Source organism: Ipomoea nil, unplaced genomic scaffold (genome assembly GCF_001879475.1).
Source record: "Ipomoea nil cultivar Tokyo-kokei standard unplaced genomic scaffold, Asagao_1.1 scaffold1834, whole genome shotgun sequence".
NCBI classification, from domain to species: domain Eukaryota; kingdom Viridiplantae; phylum Streptophyta; class Magnoliopsida; order Solanales; family Convolvulaceae; genus Ipomoea; species Ipomoea nil.
The window spans coordinates 365,048-383,374 of record NW_017618262.1 but is presented as its reverse complement, the minus strand read 5'-3'; the positions used below and the strand labels follow the sequence as shown (position 1 = coordinate 383,374).

The 18,327-nt window shown below is 35.9% G+C and overlaps 1 protein-coding gene and 1 long non-coding RNA gene across 11 annotated transcripts; both read left to right on the top strand.

Moving 5' to 3' along the window:
* The first annotated feature begins 2,044 nt into the window (after positions 1-2,044).
* LOC109193044 (UBP1-associated protein 2A-like) lies at positions 2,045-6,866 on the top strand. 9 transcript variants are annotated; one of them, XR_002056189.1, is made up of 4 exons: positions 2,045-3,640; positions 4,961-5,002; positions 5,879-5,890; positions 6,467-6,866. XR_002056189.1 is itself a non-coding variant. In XM_019343830.1 (3 exons), the coding sequence occupies exon 1, from the start codon at positions 2,123-2,125 to the stop codon at positions 3,626-3,628; it is 1,506 nt and encodes a 501-aa protein (XP_019199375.1). In that variant the 5' UTR covers positions 2,045-2,122; the 3' UTR covers positions 3,629-3,640; positions 5,879-5,890; positions 6,467-6,866. The 9 variants fall into 9 exon arrangements, 7 of the variants coding, with proteins under 7 accessions (XP_019199375.1, XP_019199371.1, XP_019199373.1 ...); XR_002056188.1 differs by lacking the exon at positions 6,467-6,866 and having other exon boundaries at positions 5,879-6,065; XM_019343830.1 differs by lacking the exon at positions 4,961-5,002.
* A 2,245-nt stretch (positions 6,867-9,111) lies between these two features.
* On the top strand, positions 9,112-17,123 carry LOC109192917. Of its 2 annotated transcripts, XR_002056167.1 has the most exons (3): positions 9,112-9,122; positions 15,205-15,294; positions 16,816-17,123. It is a non-coding gene; the product is annotated as an uncharacterized LOC109192917 (long non-coding RNA). The 2 variants fall into 2 exon arrangements; XR_002056166.1 differs by lacking the exon at positions 9,112-9,122 and having other exon boundaries at positions 15,159-15,294.
* The last annotated feature ends 1,204 nt before the right edge of the window (positions 17,124-18,327 follow it).

Here is an 18,327-nt window from a genome sequence, read left to right as displayed (position 1 = left end):
GGGTTAATCGTATTTTTAGGGTCCCAGTTTGCCCAAATTATGAGGATACTTGGTATTGGTATAGGGAACCAAATGGAACCTATTCTATTAAGAGTGGGTATAGATGCCTAGTGGGAGAAATATCAAACAACACGGGTTTTGTTAAATGGTCAGCACTATGGAAATTGAATGTCCCACCTAGGTGGAAGACCTTTTTATGGAGAGCAATTAGCAATATATTGCCTACCACTACTACTCTCCGTGAAAAAAGGGTTGATGTGAATCCGGCTTGTCATATGTGTGGTATTTTTAATGAGGATGTCATGCATTCTTTAATTGATTGTGAATATGCCCGTCATGTGTGGAATGAATCCTGTTTATCTGTCTCTTGTGTGCACGATGGTTTTTTTGCAGAATGGTTCCAGAATGATATGTCTATGTTAACAATGGATATACTTGTTCGAGTGATTGTAGTCCTATACCAGATTTGGAGCGTAAGGAACATCGCCGCTTGGGAGGTTTGCGTGTGGACGCCGAGGAAAACCTGGAGGTGTGTTGCTGCCACCGTGTCTGCATGGTTAGAGGCCGGCCAGCACGTAACCAGCGCTTCGCAGCAGCAACAGGAGCATTAGTCGTTACCTGGGTTGCGTTGCTACGTCAATGCGGCATTGGACCCTGATTCTAGGATGGCAGCCCATGGCGTGGTTCTTCTAGGCGAGGATGGTGGCTTTGTGGCAGCAGTAAATGGCAGACCCCCATACTGTGAAAACTCACTCACGATTGAGACACTTGCTTACAAAAAAGTATTAACTTGGCTTAAAAATTGACAAGTCACGGATGTCACTTTCTACACGGGTTGTTTGACGCTACAGAATTATATTACTAAAGAGTCTACTCAACCAAGAGCACATGTTGGTGTTGTTATTCAAGATTGCAAGGCTATTATGTCGTTTTTTTTTTTTTTTTTTTTTTTTTTTTTTTTTTTTTTTTCTTTTTTACTTCTTGTGCTTTAGTTTCGATCTCTAGACGATTTAATGTTATTGCACATTTATTAGCATCGCGGGTCTGACCACAGTGATACAATGTACTGGGACGCTGACCCTCCTGATTTTATTCTCATGCAGTTGCAGTAATAATACTTCGATTGTTTGGTTAAAAAAAAAAGGCCCTTAAATTTTACACTAAAAATCAATTAGACACCTAAACTTTAAAAAAATGTAATTAACTCCTCAAACATATTAAATTGAGTTCATAAAGCTCAAAAATAGATAAACGACCTCTTATTTCAGGTCATTTTGAGGGTGTATTTGACCATTTTTCAAAATTTATTTTATGCATGATAAAGATTACGAGTAGTGTTTTATCTTTATGAATGTTAATTTTTTTTTTAAATATATTAATCGTTGTATATAAAAGAGTAAATACTCAAAATGGTCCATCGACTATAGCTAAATTCACAATTTGGTCATCGACTTTCAATTTCAACCAATTAAGTCCTTAACTTTGTAATTTAAACACAATTTGGTCCTCTGTCTATTTGACCGTTTGTTGACTGTGATTTTTGAGGATATATATGTAATTTCATGGTCCATCGTCGGTTTTTTAAGGTTCCGGTTGCATTTCCAGACCGCACTGTTACATTCAAATCCACTGCCGAAAGCGATCTACCAAATCCGGCCGCCTTTCTTCATCCTCCATTTAGATTCAATGTAGTTGAGTTCGTACCTGAGCGAAGAAGGCGACGTGTTTCTGAACCGGTGCAACGTCATCCTGGAGGCCTCCACGTGCTCCGACGAGAGCTGAGGTTCTTCTGGAGATCGTCGATCACGGTCAACAAACGGTCAAATAGATGGATGATCAAATCATGTCAAAATTACAAAGTTAAAGACTTAATTGGTTGAAATTAAAAGTCGATGACCAATTTGTGAATTTAGCTATAGTCGAGGGACCATTTTGAGTATTTACTCCATATAAACTTGGTAAAAAGTTGAGGAATGAGTAAAACACGTGCGTGAGTAATATGTAAGCAGAAACCTTAATTTAGATAGTATATAAAGGTTCAATCGTACTTGTTTCCCCTCTTTTCTAGTCTTTTCGTTCTCCGAAACCCTAATCGGAAAACCCTACCCTTTTCTGCGCCGCCATGGCCAAGAAGCGGAAGAGCCGAGCTTCATACCAGCCCGAAATCGAACCAGAACCAACCCCAATTCAAGAGCCGGAGCAGCCCCAACCCGACCCTGAGCCCCAACTGGAAGCACCCAATGAAGAACCAGAACAAGAGGTAGAAGAAGTAGAAGAAGAAGTGGAAGAGGAAGAGGAAGAGGAAGTCGAAGAAGCGGATCCCGAAGAAGAGGGAGAGGAAGAGGAAGAGGAAGAGGAAGAGGGCGAAGAAGAGGAGAAGCCGGAAAGTATGGAAGCAGATGTTTCGAAAAGCGATGCGGAGCTTGTGAAAGAAAACCCGTCAAACGATGCCGTTTCAACTGGAAAAGCTAACGGCGAGGGGAAGAAGGCTGAGGGGATTGAGGAATTCGACGATGAGCCACTCGAGAAGGTTCTGGAACCATTCTCGAAGGACCAGCTTAAAGTCATAATTCAAGAGGCCGTGACCAAACACCCAGATTTCATGGAAAATATTAGGAAATGGGCCGATAAAGATCCAGCACACCGGAAAATTTTCGTGCACGGTCTTGGTTGGGATACAACAACTGAAACCCTAACCAATGTCTTTGGGAAATATGGGGAGATTGAGGATTGCAAGGCCGTTACCGATAAGGTCTCAGGGAAATCTAAAGGTTACGCCTTTATACTTTTCAAGCACTGGAGTGGAGCCAGGAAGGCTTTGAAAGAGCCCCAGAAGAAGATTGGGAGTCGGATTACCTCATGCCAGCTGGCTTCAGCTGGGCCTGTGCCGGCCCCTCCTCCAATCGCCTCACCTGTTTCAGAGTATACCCAGAGGAAGATTTTTATTAGCAATGTTTCAGCAGACTTGGACCCCAAGAAGTTGTTTGAGTTCTTTTCCAAATATGGTGAGATTGAGGAAGGACCTCTGGGATTGGACAAGTATACAGGGAAACCAAAAGGTTTCTGTTTGTTTGTGTACAGGTCTGTTGAGGGTGCAAAGAAGGCGCTGGAGGAGCCTCATAAGATTTTTGAGGGGCATACACTGAATTGCCAGAAGGCAATTGATGGGCCAAAGCAGCATAAGAATTATTCACAGCAGCAACAACAGCAGCCACATTATCCCCAACATCAGCATCAGCAACAGCAGTATTATCAGCACACAGCTAAGAAGGGGAAATATTCTTCTGGTGGTGGAAGTGGAGCTACTTCAGCAGGACATTTGATGGCTCCAGCTGCAGGGCCTGGAGCTGTTGGGTTCAATCCAGCTGTGGCCCCTGTTCTTGGACAGGCACTCACTGCATTGCTTACAACACAAGGAGCTGGACTAGGGATTGGTAATCTACTTGGAGGACTTCCTGTGAATCCTCATGGGGTTCCACCTGTGGTGAACAATGCACCGGGATATGGGGCTCAGAGTGCTGCAGGAGGCTATGCAGGTCATCCAGGAATGCAGGGAGGATATCAGAACCCAGCTATGGGGCAGGGAGGAGTGAGGCCGCAAGGTGGTGCCCATTGGCGTGGTCATTAGGCCTGGCAGAAGGTATATCACTATTTGGTGCTTTATTGGTAATTTGCTTCTGCAATTAAATTACCTGGTTATCATGTGCATTATTTTGGTTTTTTGAGCCTACAATAATACAAATAGGGACCATTTAATGCCTTCAACAGTCAACCATTCTTAAAAATTAAAATCATAAAAAAGAATGCATTAGATATGCTTTGTAGAAAAGGATGATGGAGCTCAAAACTAACTTTATGAACTTTTAGATGCATTTTGCTGTTCCTATCAGAAAAAGTTAAATGTATACTTGCTTGAACTTGTTTGGAAAAATAAAACAATAAGTTTACTTTTTTGAATAGTTAGATTGTTTTGAACTTGATATGTGTTATTTTTTGGAAGCCACTGACCTTACGAATTATGATGTTTTAAAAGATTTAGGATTTTTATTAGAATAGAGACTATGCAAAGAAATGTAAGAGTGAAATTGAACGGCCTAGCTAGGACATTATGAAGCTAGGAGCCTATGATACATTGATACTTTAAACAAAGAAAATGAGAAAACTGTGAATTTGTTTTAAAGCCTTTTATGCTTGGAAGTACCTTTACTTGAATGGTGTAAGATGTAAAACAATGAAACAGTGGTCAAAATCTTCTATCAAGGTGACTAGTAGAACTCCATCTAAAACTGGGCAGCCCAAAGATGACAACTCTAGCACCTATGAGACCAGTATATGGGGTAGAGAAGGAGAAACAATCTGCTTTATCTTATGATGTTAGATAATTAAAGAGAGAATGATAATACTCAAGGTGAAGCATATGAGAACTAGAGTAGTATTATGCATCCACTTGATGTCAGTGAAACATTTGAATATTAACAGCAAAGGACATAGCGTACAGGTCTCCGATCCTTTCTAATTATCAATTTATTACAGATTATGTTAACATGGTAAACCGCTTTAAGCTACCAGGCCGACTTCAGAAGCTCAATGAGATTAAAAACATGGTGCTATACTGCTATGGATTACTTTATATCTAGACGGAACTTGGAAAGGTTGTGCCCAAAACTAGTTTTCATTCCTTTTGGAGTCGAATAGATGTAATATTGCTTAATGCTTAATGGATTGGAAGGAGGTCATTGTCCTGAAGAAGTTGAAACACAATATGTTCCTTAGGGATGAAAGTTTTCCATTTAGCTTACATAGTAACATATACTTGTTTTTAAAAGTTTTCTATTGGAATTTGTAGTAATCTCTCCACTAGCTTTTGTATGCATTTAGAAGTTTGCTTGTCATAAAACATTGTTTGATATCTGTCTGGAAGCTTTAATTGATACTTGCATCTTGGATCTCATGGCTTCAGTTTTTTCCAACTGACCATGCTGCCATGGAATGCCCTACTAAGGTCAGTGAATTGTTTGAAGTCACTTTATTATCTCAGAGAGCGATAACTTACCTTGGATTTATGAAGTTAGACTATTTTGTCATCCCCCCATTTGAATATACTTGAGTGATAATAATTGCTAGATTTTTCTCTAAAATGACTTTCTAATATTTTCATGTTGCCATGGAACTTTTGGGTGCAGTTACTTTCACATTCATTTCTTCTTAACATTTTACACAAATTCTTTTGCACACAAAGGTTTTTATGCTTTACCTATTCAATGTGCAGATTCCTTCATAAATGCATCAATCTTTTTGTTTTGGACTGGTGATTCTTCTGAAGTTCCAGAATCAAATGCAAATGTCGTATTTTTATTGTAGCAAAAAGTTACTGTTTGTTTAAAGACTGGAATCTTGAATATGTATCTTTCTGTTTTCTTCAAACACTTTCGATCTAGCAGTTGTTTTCTAAAACTATGGCAATGACTATGGTCTATGTAGCACATTTTGATTTCAGTACGTTTCTGTCTAAAATGATCTGAGAAGCTGGTAGGTTTTCCTTATCAATGTCTCTCAGGAAATTTACTTTGGTGGTTTTGCAATCGTTTTCAACATGAAGCTATTAATATTTCTTTTTAATTTTTATGGGGCCTTTTTACTGTCACAAAAATTATTATAATGTGAATTTGCTTGTGTGAAGTGCTTTGTATTTGATTACTCTCATCAGTGTCTTACTGCCCTACCCCTTCACATGCACACACAAGGATTACTACAAGGAAGAGTTTTGAACAGTAAATAGTGAGCATTACAGGAAAGGTTTAAATGTATCTGCATTTTTGCTGATAATTTTTGTGGCTGGATTATGATCTAACTTATTTCACTGGCTATCTTCTAACAGCTGATATTGCAGGTGACTTTGCTGTCTTCTTTTCCTCTTCGTTCTATAAGTGCCACATCATCTAAAATTTTCAATGCTTAATTCTTGAACTTGGTTTAACATTTTCCATCTAAAGCTATTTCAAATAAAAAGGCTACGCTTTCTTACAAACAAAATTTTAAGTGACTTGAGAAGTTTATGCAAAAAAGACTCTTGCCATCTTCTATTGCTCATTCTACGAGTTCTACATCTTTTTAAATCTTTTTTCGGCTTGAGAACAATATCGATGTGATTGTTTAACTTGGTTTCACCTTTTTCCATCAATAGCTATTAAAAATTAAAATAGTTCTACTTCCAAGCAAATTTAAAGGAGCATTGATAGTTTCTCACTTTCTGCAAAAAAGACTTTGCCATTGGCAGATATTCTATTGGGTTGTTAACAGAATCTTCTTCTGATTCTTCATATTTTTTCAAACCGAGTCTTGTACTCGTGCCACTCATCTTTGTGATACATTCCTTTTTGCATCTTTCTTCGCAATTATTTTCTTCCCCATTCCAGCTGATTCGCATGGATAGTCTCCATTCTGCCTTAATCCCTCTTTATGCTAGTGTTCATGAAGTGGAGGAATCTGAGCGACAAGTAGACACCATGGCGGACATGTAAGCTCATGAGTTTTGCACCCAGTGAGTGGCTAACTTTTCTTCCTGGCATTGCAATGTCGTGCCATCTGTCAAATGGAATCTCACATTTGCATGACTGACAGCAGATATATCTTCTTTGGTCGATTAAATTACAGCCTAGTGCCTGTTCACATGTATTATCGTAACTGGTTGAGTTTTAGTGAATTGGCCTTTTTTTGTTCTGTTTAAAGTTTGGAAACTGTGTTTGGCACATTCTCCTCTCATGATGGTTCTTTGGGGATTGTCTTAAACTTGTTTTGTTTTGCATTGGTTCAAGACTTGAACCCTGCCTTAATCTGATCCAGGACTTCCTACTGGTTTTTGTTAATCAAGCATAGATGCTTGTGAATATCAGTTAGGTTTTATGAATTTATGGACTGACTTGATTCTGTGCAATCTGGAAGCAAAATGAGGTGGAAATATTAGACAACTAAGATACCAGGGTTCACAATTAGTCATAATGTCATCTCAAGTAGTAAAATAAAGACTCAATACTATTTTCGTAAATGAGTTAATGCCATATGTGGTCCTTCGAGTATAGTTGTTTTGTCACGTGTATTTTTAAACTTTTATATTGATTATCAGTGGTTCTTTGACTTTTAAATTGTTACCATTCATGGTTTAAACCACTTATGGTCTTTCAATTTTTAAAATTTAATTAGTTGTGGTCCTCTTGGAAGGAACATGGGTGATTAAAATTTGATAGTTGAGTGGTTAACTTAGACCATGGAAGGATCACATGTGAAAACTATTATATTCGGAGGACCCTAGATGGTATTAACTCTTTTGTAAATTTAGGGACATTCTTGTCTTTTCATAGGTTATGGTAAGAATTGTGCCACTCGCTCGGTCTTGTTTTGTCTCAGGGATGTTGATTTCTAATGCTCCACAAGCTTGGTAAGATTTGGGGTTTGGCTTGGTCAATGACCTTGTGGTCTAGTGGTATCAAGTTGCTCTCCTATATACGAGATTGTGGGTTTAAGTCTTAGTGGAGGTGATATTGACTTTTTGTGCTTTAGTTGGTTAAGAAAATAGTTATGAACATATACTGCATTGTAATAGTATTATTCACAAAAAAAAAATGGTTATTTTTCCCAATTAAGATGAATTTGGGACTTATGATTAAGTTAGAAGAGATTCATACTTAATCATCCACACCTTTATAGGTTCATGAACTAGGCTTTACATGGTATAGCTAAAATAACAAATTCATTAATGTTCAACATAAAAATGCTTGTTCAACCATGAATAGTGTTCAGGCTTGTCCATTTCTGGAAATACTATGCCGATGATGGCTAGCTTGTAATGAATCAACGTTACATCGTGTTCCCATCGTTATTAGTACTCTTGGAATTATGATTTGAGCTATGTAATGTTGTTGGTGGAAAACAAATTCGAATCACTTGCTTGTCATTAAAATATTATTATGTTTGGATTTGATAAGTCTGGTTGGCATCAAATAGTTGTTTGCAGTTTGTTCAATGATTCGGTTTTATGCGACTTTCAAGACACTTTCATAAAAAGGCTTGTATCCACCTTCTAACTCACCCTCTCTATCTCTTCCATCAAACCAAAAATCTCTCAAAAATCTTAGTTGGTGTTGCTTTTAGTCACATTATAGACTTGTGCTTTTCTCTAAAACTCTTGCTGCTTGTAACGTCATTATGACGTCAACACAAAGGTCTTGTTGTATTGGAACTCCTCTTTGAATCCCAACACATCGAATTTGCAATTATCAACAACTTAAATTCTAGACTATAAAACTAAATTTTCAAAGGTCTAAAATGTCTTATATTACATTTTGATGCAGTATCTGGAGTCAATAGCGCTTTCACTAAAGCTCAAATCCACAGATTTTTGGATTTCTGCAACATTGCTTCTATGATCTTAGGAGCACTGGCCACCATGGTCCAAACGAAAGTCAAAAGACTCTAGCTCATAGTTCAATTGGACATGTAGGTTATATTCGTACTGGTTTCTGATGTTGAAACATAGAAGGAATTCAATCACTACTAATTGGTGTCTTTTTTTATGCATCAATGACGATAGATGCATTCGCCGCACAAACCCTTTAATCCAAAGCGCTACAAAATCATTTAAGGCAGTTTCAAGACTTTTGTAGCACATTTGAAATTTTAGTTAAATTTTTAATGGTTTTTAAAATCGAGGATAGTCTATTCAACCCCTTCACCTTCTCATTTTAGACTTTTTCATTGTCTTGAAACCAACAAATATGAATTTAAAATAAGGAATTACAAAAGTTAAACATTTCGATCAGATCATCTGTGTTGGGTGGAAGCATGGATGACCAAGTATATCATATGAGATATGACAATATGAGATTGGTGAATGACTTGAGCAGGCAAGGCCTACATCCTTGGTATCTTAGTTGTCTAATATTTGCTCCTGCCTAATTTAGCTAAGTTGGTCTGATAATTGACTTGATAATCGATCACAAGTTTTTGAGTTCAACTTCATATGAAAACGGTTTATTGATCTGATTTTCTTAGTTTGAGTCAGTCAACTATTGACAACTTAGACTGTTTTATAGCTTTGTGATTATTTACTAGCTAAGGTCACAAGAGTGCATTTTTGGATAACGACTGCGGACTTTGCTATGAATCAAAGAAAACATCTAATTGAATTTTCTAGAAGTATACTTTCGTTACGGGGGCATTGTTGATTGAGTAGAAGAAAAAGAAAAAAAAACCTAAGAAAATTTTGTCAGCAGAGATGTGGATAAAAATGACAAAAAAGAACAAACAATTCCACACCGACCTAAGAATTCAATTCATGTATTACATGTGGTTTTGGCCATTTATTACTAATTGTGTATCGAAAGGAAATGCGTTTTCATTATTTTCTGTTGTGATCATTTTTGTCAACTAGACTGTGACTAATATTTGAAGGAAATATGAATTGAAATTTGAGAGAAATTAAGGTCATTATTTCAATCAAGAATAACTCATTTCTATCCATCAAATTATTAAAAGTGGCTTTAAGCTAAGTTTTATTCACTTATAAGTTGTGTGAGTGAGATTTTATCAGGAAAGGGCAAATGTATTTTTTTAAAAAAAGAATATGAAAGAAAAGAAAAGTTGGGTGATAATTTTGTTGGGTGGAAGCTTAGAGAATTAAGTCATACATTCTATCATCGAAATATGCGGCTGACTGCTACGCAAGTATAAATGATTATATTTTTTGACGTAGTAGTAAGCGATTGATCATAATAAATTTTTATAATCATTATACACCAGTAGTGAAAATAATACTAAATTTATGGGTAGGATTGGGATTCAACCTTTTGAAGAATACTAAATTTATGGGAATAAAAGTGACAACAACTTTTCTATTTTTAAAAAATTTATAGACAATAATCATACATTAATACATTAAAGAAACAAGTATTGTTTGCAACTAAGATGGCAAAAGAAAAACTTAAGCACAAAGAATCAGGAAGAGACACAACAATTAAATTCAAAACCCATAAAATCGAAGTTATTGTATAATTAACATCCCTAAAATATCCCCAACACACTAATCCTACCCCAAATTCGTGCACAAAATTGGGGAATTAAATTATTATAATTTTTTTTTATTTTAAATGATTGATCTTCGAAATTTTATTGGCACAGATTTGTCTACAGAGACTCATGGGAGTAGTAGACTCGATCATATGATCATGAGTTATATATATATATATATATATATATATATATATATATACACGATTAAATCTATTAGATCAATATTTTAAATTTATTTACAAAATTTTATTTGGGCATGGTACTCACCTGATTAAGGACCTGTGTGTAACCCTCTAACATTATCTATATCCCAACAAAATATTTTCACCCTCTGACCATTTTAGACGTGGAATAAATTTTTTAAAAAGTTATCGATATCATCTATATATATATTAATTTTTTTTGTAATACCAATGTTGCCAACTCCAATCCATAATCGTCAATAATCTTGAGCTCTGCCACCAAAACCTCCTCCGATCCGCCGCCGCATGCACCGTCCGGCGAGATGAAGGATGATCTTCCGAAGAAGAGTTTCAATTGCTGCTGCGTTTTGCTCCTCTTCTTCTCTACCCTCTTCTGCATCTCCCTTTGCGTCGCCATGTCTGCCCAGATCTCGCTCACCCAACCCCGCTTCTTCCTCCGACACGCCACACTCCACAACTTCAACCTCACCGCCGGCAACCTCCTCACCACCAACATCTCCGTCGCCCTCGCCGCCCACATCCCCTACAGACACCGCGGCATCTACTACGACCGCCTCCACGTCTACGCCGTGTACCGGAACCAGACAGTCACCCTCCCCGCTCCCCTCCCTGCGTCCTACCAAGGCTACAAAGACGTCGCCGTTTGGTCGGCGTTCCTGAGTGGAAACTCCGTCCCGGTGGAGCCCGGCGTCGGAATGGCCGGAAGAGTGTTGGTGAACATCATAGTTGATGGTTGGATTAGAAAGCATTTTTGGAATTTAGAGGTGGGTCCGTGTCGTTTGTCTGCAAATTGCCCTGCATTTTTGGATTTTGGGTCGACAAGTATCTCGTCTTCTCCGGTGCAAAGCTGCCATGTTGAGGTTCATGATTATTAGTTTTCTGGTATGGGTATGGTTTCTACAATAATGGAGCTAGCTAGGAAAAGGTCCAAGACTCCAAGCAAGTTTCCTCATTATTTTTAAAACCGCAATATTTGGTAGCATGGTTAGCTTATTAGTCAATTTTAACTTATTTAATCACTATTAACTGTTTGACTTGGTTAAACATTCAATATAAGTATTTAATTAATTAGCTTTTTGTAACAGTTTATTGTTTTAAAATGTTAAAATAAAAAAAATGCTCAAAACATCTTTGATAAAGTGAGTATTTGTTTTGATTTTATTTATTTATTTATTTATATTTTGGATAATTATTACTCCATCTGTCTCATTTTATTGGTCTGGTTCGATATGATTAACGAGGTTTGACTGAAGTTATTTTTTAATTAAAAATTTCATAATGTTAAGTGTAGTATTAGTATATAAAATGTATATATTTAGAAACTAAATTAAAAGTATTATTAAACTCAAATTTTCAAATTTAAAAATAATTAAAATATATTAAAGAAAATAAGTAAATCAAGAAATAGTTGGTTTAATCGATGAATAGTAAACAAGACAGGTAAAATGTGATTGATGGGGGTATTTTTAAATTTGATGTGAAAGTTAGACAACTTTTAATTTGAAATTGATAGTATTACATGGTGGTAGAAAATATAAAGAAGGAATGAGAGAACATGGTATATTTTTTGAAGTGATAGAGTTTTGTAAAGATTAAAAAAAAAGGCTTAAATTGAGGTTCAAATATTTACTAGCAAACAAATAATATAATGTTTTGGACAGATTGCACTATACATATGGAGGGTTGATGTGTAACAAACTAAGGTACGTACGTCACGTCGGTAAATTATTCTGTATACAATTTTATAAAAGGTAAATTTTGAACATTTAGTATGTAAATTATGAACATTAAGTATGTAAACTAGAAAAATTATAATAAGCTAGCTAGCTTATCTTGCTCTGACCACATATCTATCTGTGAATTCATTTATTGATCATATTTGAATAAAAAGTATATAGTGAGGTCAAAATCCCTTAAACCAGCACGCATGCATGCATATCGCTACATTCAAAGTTGATTCATTAATGAATAGTGGTGAACACTCCACGTGAAGACACTAAATGGCTTAACAGCATTATATGCTGAATGCTGACAATATATATATATATATATATATATATATATATATATATATATATATATATTGGTTTATGTGAGAAGTGAGAACATGTTTCTCATGCGGTCAGTGCGGCATACACAATTAGGTATCTATAAATGCACCTATAGTGTTCGAAAATACACCAGAATGAAATGTTAAAAAATGCACCACGCAAAAAAAATACACCACACATAATGGTGTATTTTCAAACACTGTGTAGTACATTTATGCATACTTAATAGTGTATGCCGCACTGACCTCACGGGAAGACCTGTTCTCATAGGAACCTGACCCTATATATTGTTGGGTAATATGGTTGAAAATTTCCAAAAATAATAATCCTACGAAAAGATTAATATTATATGGGAAAGCAGAAAGAATTGGGAAGGAAAAGGTTGAGTGTTTGGGTAGGGATTTAGCACGAGTTCGAACACGAAGTTCTTTTCCTTAAAACCTTATTTGCTACCTCCCACAAGTGCTAGGAGCGTTGTAGCCTAGGTTTCCCAGGATAAAACGTGTTGCGATTCCTTGTTTAAGCACCTAAACAAGGAACCCGGCAAACAAAGCAAAGCTGGAACACAGATTGGCTAAAGAAGAGAGTAGAAGCAGAAGTTTTGAGATGAAAAGTTACTGGAATTCCTTTGTTTCTCACTGTGTGTAAAAAGCTACTGTTTAAAATTGGAATTAAAATAGTATTAATTCCGTTTTGGAGGGGCGGTTGATTCAAAGGTATTTCGTGCACTGAGTAAAAAAGTAAAAATAAAAAAACAAAAAAATAAAGCAAAACTAAACAATCTTCTTCACTACGTCATCTTCTCCCACTCGATCAGTTTCTCCCACTCGATCAGTCACCATTATTGCATGCTCTACACTTTTGTAATTTTCATTGACAAAAATTTAAAAATCTCTTGGGTTTGTCACAAGCAAAAGACCGTGGCTAAATCCTCAACAAAAACATAATACAAAGGTATAGCAAATGTCTCAATAGAAATAACATGGTTAGTTGCTCTCATTCGTGAATTTGGACGTACTCACAATACATACGTAGCAAAACCACATTGATTCTGGAGTGACAATCTTGGTGCAGTGCTACGTATCTATGTGCAAATCATATTTCTCATGTCCAAATTAACACTTGTAGAAATAGACTACTATTTTGTTTGTGACAAATTAAAGTAGCATATCAAATGAGCTACAAGTGAACTACATCTCTACAAAGAACCAACTTGCAAACATCTTTACCAAACTACTCACCACCGGTAGATTCAATATTCTAAGGGACAACCTTAAGTTTGAGGGACATATTAGGATTTTGTATTAAGAGTCATACCTCATCTCTATATATTATTGTATTGTAAACTCTACGTTTTATCCATCATGCTTCAGTTAGAACTATCACATACTTCTATAAATACGTATTTTCATATACTTTGTAAATATGATTGATCAACAAAAAAAATTCTGTATAAAATTGAAATTCTTGTTTTTATCATGGCAGTTTTGCGGCACCAAATATTTCTCGGACATGAAAATTTGCAAAAAGAACAACACGGCCCCATCTCTAAATCCCAAAAAATCTCACTCTATTTCTTAAGTTAATTTAGTAAAGTTGAAACTTGAAGTCGAATTTTCTTCAAGTTGGGGAGAATGAAGAGGGACAAAACATTCTTGAAGGATTCAATTATGTATTTATGGGAATAAGGGTCAAATAGGCCATCGAACTGCACTCAATAATGCAATTAGGCCACCGAACTTCAAAAAGCTACAATTGGGTCCCTGAACTAACAAATTCTATTCAATTAGTCTAATTTGTAGGTTTCCAAGTTGTTAGCAGGTTACCTCTTTTCAAAAAAAAAATTAATTATTATTTAAAATAATTATTTAATATTAATAATTAAAATTAAAAAAAAAAAAAAAAAAAAAAAAAAACAGAGATTGACACGCCGGAGACGAAGAAGGTTTCTTCGTCTCCGGCCATGGAGACGGAGAAATCTTCTTCGTCTCTGGCTGGAGACGAAGATATTCTTCGTCTCCAGCCAGAGACGAAGAATATCTTCGTCTCCATGGCCGGAGACGAAGAATATCTTCGTCTCCATGGCCGGAGACGAAGAGACTCTTCGTCTCCGGCCATGGAGACGAAGAGTTTCTTCGTCTCCGGCAATGGAGACGGAGTTAACTTCTTCGTCTCTGGCCGGAGACGAAGGAACCTTCTTCGTCTCCGGCCAGAGACGAAGAAATTAACTCCGTCTCCATGGCCGGAGACGAAGAAGGTTTCTTCGTCTCCGGCAGACGGTATCTTTTTTTTTTTTTTTTTTTTTTTTAATTTTAAATAAGTATTTTAAATAATAATTTTTTAAAAATATTATAAATTAGGGGTGACCTGCTAATAACCTCCAAAACCTACAAATTGGACTAATTGAATAGAATTAGTTAGTTCAGGGAGCTAATTGTTGCTTTTTAAAGTTCGATGGCCTAATTGCATTATTAGGTGCAGTTCGATGGCCTATTTGACCCTTATTCCTGTATTTATGTATGTGTCATATATCCAATTAAATTTTCGTTAAAAACAAATAATGATAGATGTATATTCATAGAGCAAATACCAATTTTAGTCCCATGAGTATTAGGAAAATGACAATTTTAGTCCAAATGTTTAGTTACTACCAAAATTCATCCCACAACTATTATTTTATTACCAAAGTTAATCACTCCGGTCACTGGAGATGTTAAAACACACCGGAATTTTAAAAGAATAAGGGTATTATTGTCTTTTTCTCATTCTCCTCATTTTTCTATAATTAAAAACCCAAATAATATCCCTAAAATCCCAATTCGATCAGTGTGACCTAATCCTTTTTCTCCTTTGTTTTTTCCTTGTTCACCGATCACTTCACCCAGGCATCGCTTACCTCTGAAGAGAGCATTCAGATGGCCATCGAATCAGAGTTCAACCCTGTAACAACAATCGGAGCTCTTAATTGTCCAAAGGTATAATCCTCATGAAACCATATTTGTCATCTCTATCCCGATTCAATCATCTTTGTCAAAGTATTGAGACTAAATCCTTTCTGGGATCAGGGTCTAAGAAGATATTCATTTTTTATGCTTGGTTTGGAAATTAATAATTTTGATGATTTTTTTTTTTTTTTTTGCAATATTCTGTGTATGAAAAACGCAAGGCATTAGATTGTCATGTTAATAATTTTGATGTTAGGTGTTGGTGATAATGAACCACAATCGATTTAATATCCCAAAAATAATATTTATATATACACACACTAGTATATAAAATATTATTGGATATTTATCCGAAATATATATATACACACAAATATATATAAAACGGATCCAAAGGTAATATATACATGTATATCTACGAAAAAGATACACCAATATATATCAACCAAAATTGAAACTAATAATCCTCAGATTATGAGTCCAATCGAAATAATATATCAAAAGCATAATCCAAACAAGAAAGAAGGAGAAGGAAGAAAGAAATGTACGAGTTAGGCGAGTGCCTTTCTTTCCTTAAAACCTTATTTGCCACCTCCCAAAAGTGCTAGGAGCGTTGTGGCCTAGGTCTCCCAAGATAAAACGTACAACGGTTCGACGTTTGAGCACCCAAACGAACGAACCCGGCGAACAAGAGCGCGGGCAAAACACAGCTTCAAGAATGGAGTAGAAGCAGAAGTATTTTGAGGCTTGGAAAAATTATTTTCTTGTGTGTTGAAAATGCTACTACTCAACTCCTTCTTATATAGGGAATGAGGAATGAATAGCCTTTATTATGCCATTTAGAGGCATCCCTACAACTTTTGTAACAGCAACCATTAACATGGGTGTTAATTCAAAAATTAAATTGGAATTAATTCAAAAATTAATCCCATAACAGCTGAATTAAATCCCAACAGTCACAAACAAAAGCTTTAAGCCAGAGATTTGATTTGCACCCCCTGCGCGCAAAAGAGAGCCTCTATGCTATACAATTCAATAAGCTTAAAAAGAGCTCATGTATAAATAGTGGGGCAAATCCTCTTCCCAAACCAATGTGGGACAAAAGCTCACTTTTTCCCTTCATTTTCCAACTCAAATGGGTCTACTTTGAGAATCAATATATCATTCACCCATTATCCGTTTTGAGCGTACAATATATCAATCTCTTCGTCTCACTACGAAGAACCCGAATCCACTTTGACCCGACCCAAATCGGAAGTGGACCCCACTGATAATTGTACCACAAAATAGCCACTTAATATGCCATTTTATGCCATTTTAAGCTATTTTTTCCAACATTAGGTTCTTATTTTTGTAAGTTTGTGTATGGAAAACGCAAAGTAGAGGGTATTAAATACATAAAATGATGATTAAAAAAGTTATCTTGTGAGCTTGAGACATTAGATTGTCCTGTTAATTGCAATTTTCAAATAGTGTTTTTCATTCGTTAAACTTCAACTAAATGTATAGAGTTCATCATTTGTTAAGCTGTTAGGCAATCTTGATTTTCAGGTTAGCTTTTCTGCTTTGAGAGACCATGGTGAACAGAAAAGGAAGAGAGGCAAGAGTGGTGGTGGGAGAGCCTCCAAGAAGAGTGTGAGGGCCATCTAAAAAAGCTACTAGAAGAAGTGTTGCCACTGCTGAAATTTTTAGGCTAGATTCCAAAATTGTTTTCTGTATATTTTGTTATTCTTTTGTTTTTTATTTTTTTTTACAAAATTTTGTAATGATCATGAGACAACTTGTTCTTATTGTCTTTGTAAAGTAAACATGTATTAGATCGGTTATGAAGTTATATAAAATGACAGTGGTTTGAACAATTGACCAATTAAACATGTATTGTTTTGAGCATTTGTGAATTTAAATGATTGTGGTTGAGTTGTTAATGTAATGGTTTTTATTTGTGTTGTAATGGTCTATGTATGTGTTGTAATGGTCTGTGTTGTTAATGGTATGTTCAGATTGTAAGACAGCCACTCTTCAAAAGCTGAGACCATAGTAGTGTTTGTGATACCATTCCTAGGAACCTAATTTGCTAATGGAACCAATGTTCAAATGGAATCTAATTTGCTTGCATATTCTTGTCATTTTGTCTGGAAATTCCCTGTTTTTGGATATCATAACAGTCACTTTAGATATTGATGATATATAATAAGGAAGGATAAGGAACTTAAATTAATAGATGTCTTGACAGTACATTCATCATCATTCATCCCATGGACCATAGTATTCACAATATGAAATAAATGAATGCATTAACTTACACTGCCATCTGACAGCAAAATTCACCGATCACCACCATAAATTTAACAAAATTCACTATAGAGATAGTCTTGCTTGAATAAGTATTTTGACAGCAAAAATCACAGCAGATATGATCCTATTTCAATTAGTATTTTGACAGCAAAATAACAATAGGTGGATTCAATAACAACAAAATTCACAATAGGTGGCTTGATCATATCCTTGTTCACTAATTATTTTGACTCCACTCTAGATCTTCCAGAGAAAATACAGTAGTTGGATCATATCCTGCTTCAATAAGTATGTTGTTCGCTTCTTGTGCTTCAATAGTAGGATTGACTCCATCTTCAGTAGGTGGCAATTCCACCTGCACATGCACTGGATCCCCAACTTTTTTTCTTGGCTTCATCTAACCCAAAGGGAAACAAAAAACATGTGAATGAGGGAAATTATGATAATTAACCCAAAAAAAAAAATAGAATAAGTATCAAACCTGTTTTTCCTTGCTTTGTGTGTTTAGAGGACATCTTCTAGAGTTGTGCCCGGATTGTCTACACTTGCTACAATGCAATTTTATCCAAGTTCTTGCCACATGTTCTCCATCATTGTTTATCTCATCAGTAGACCTTTTCCTCAATTTCTTTGGTCTGCCAGGTTTAGCTTTATAAACAGGGGGTAAAGGTGGAGCTATGTCAACCACTGGCCATTCACTTACACCTGCCATAGGATGAATTGATTCTTCATAGATTTGTAAATATCTTGCCTTTGTATAACAAGGCC

Coding starts and splice junctions, on each gene's coding strand:
- LOC109193044 (XM_019343826.1), top strand. CDS start 2,123: ATGGCCAAGAAGCGGAAGAGCCGAGCTTCATACCAGCCCGAAATCGAA.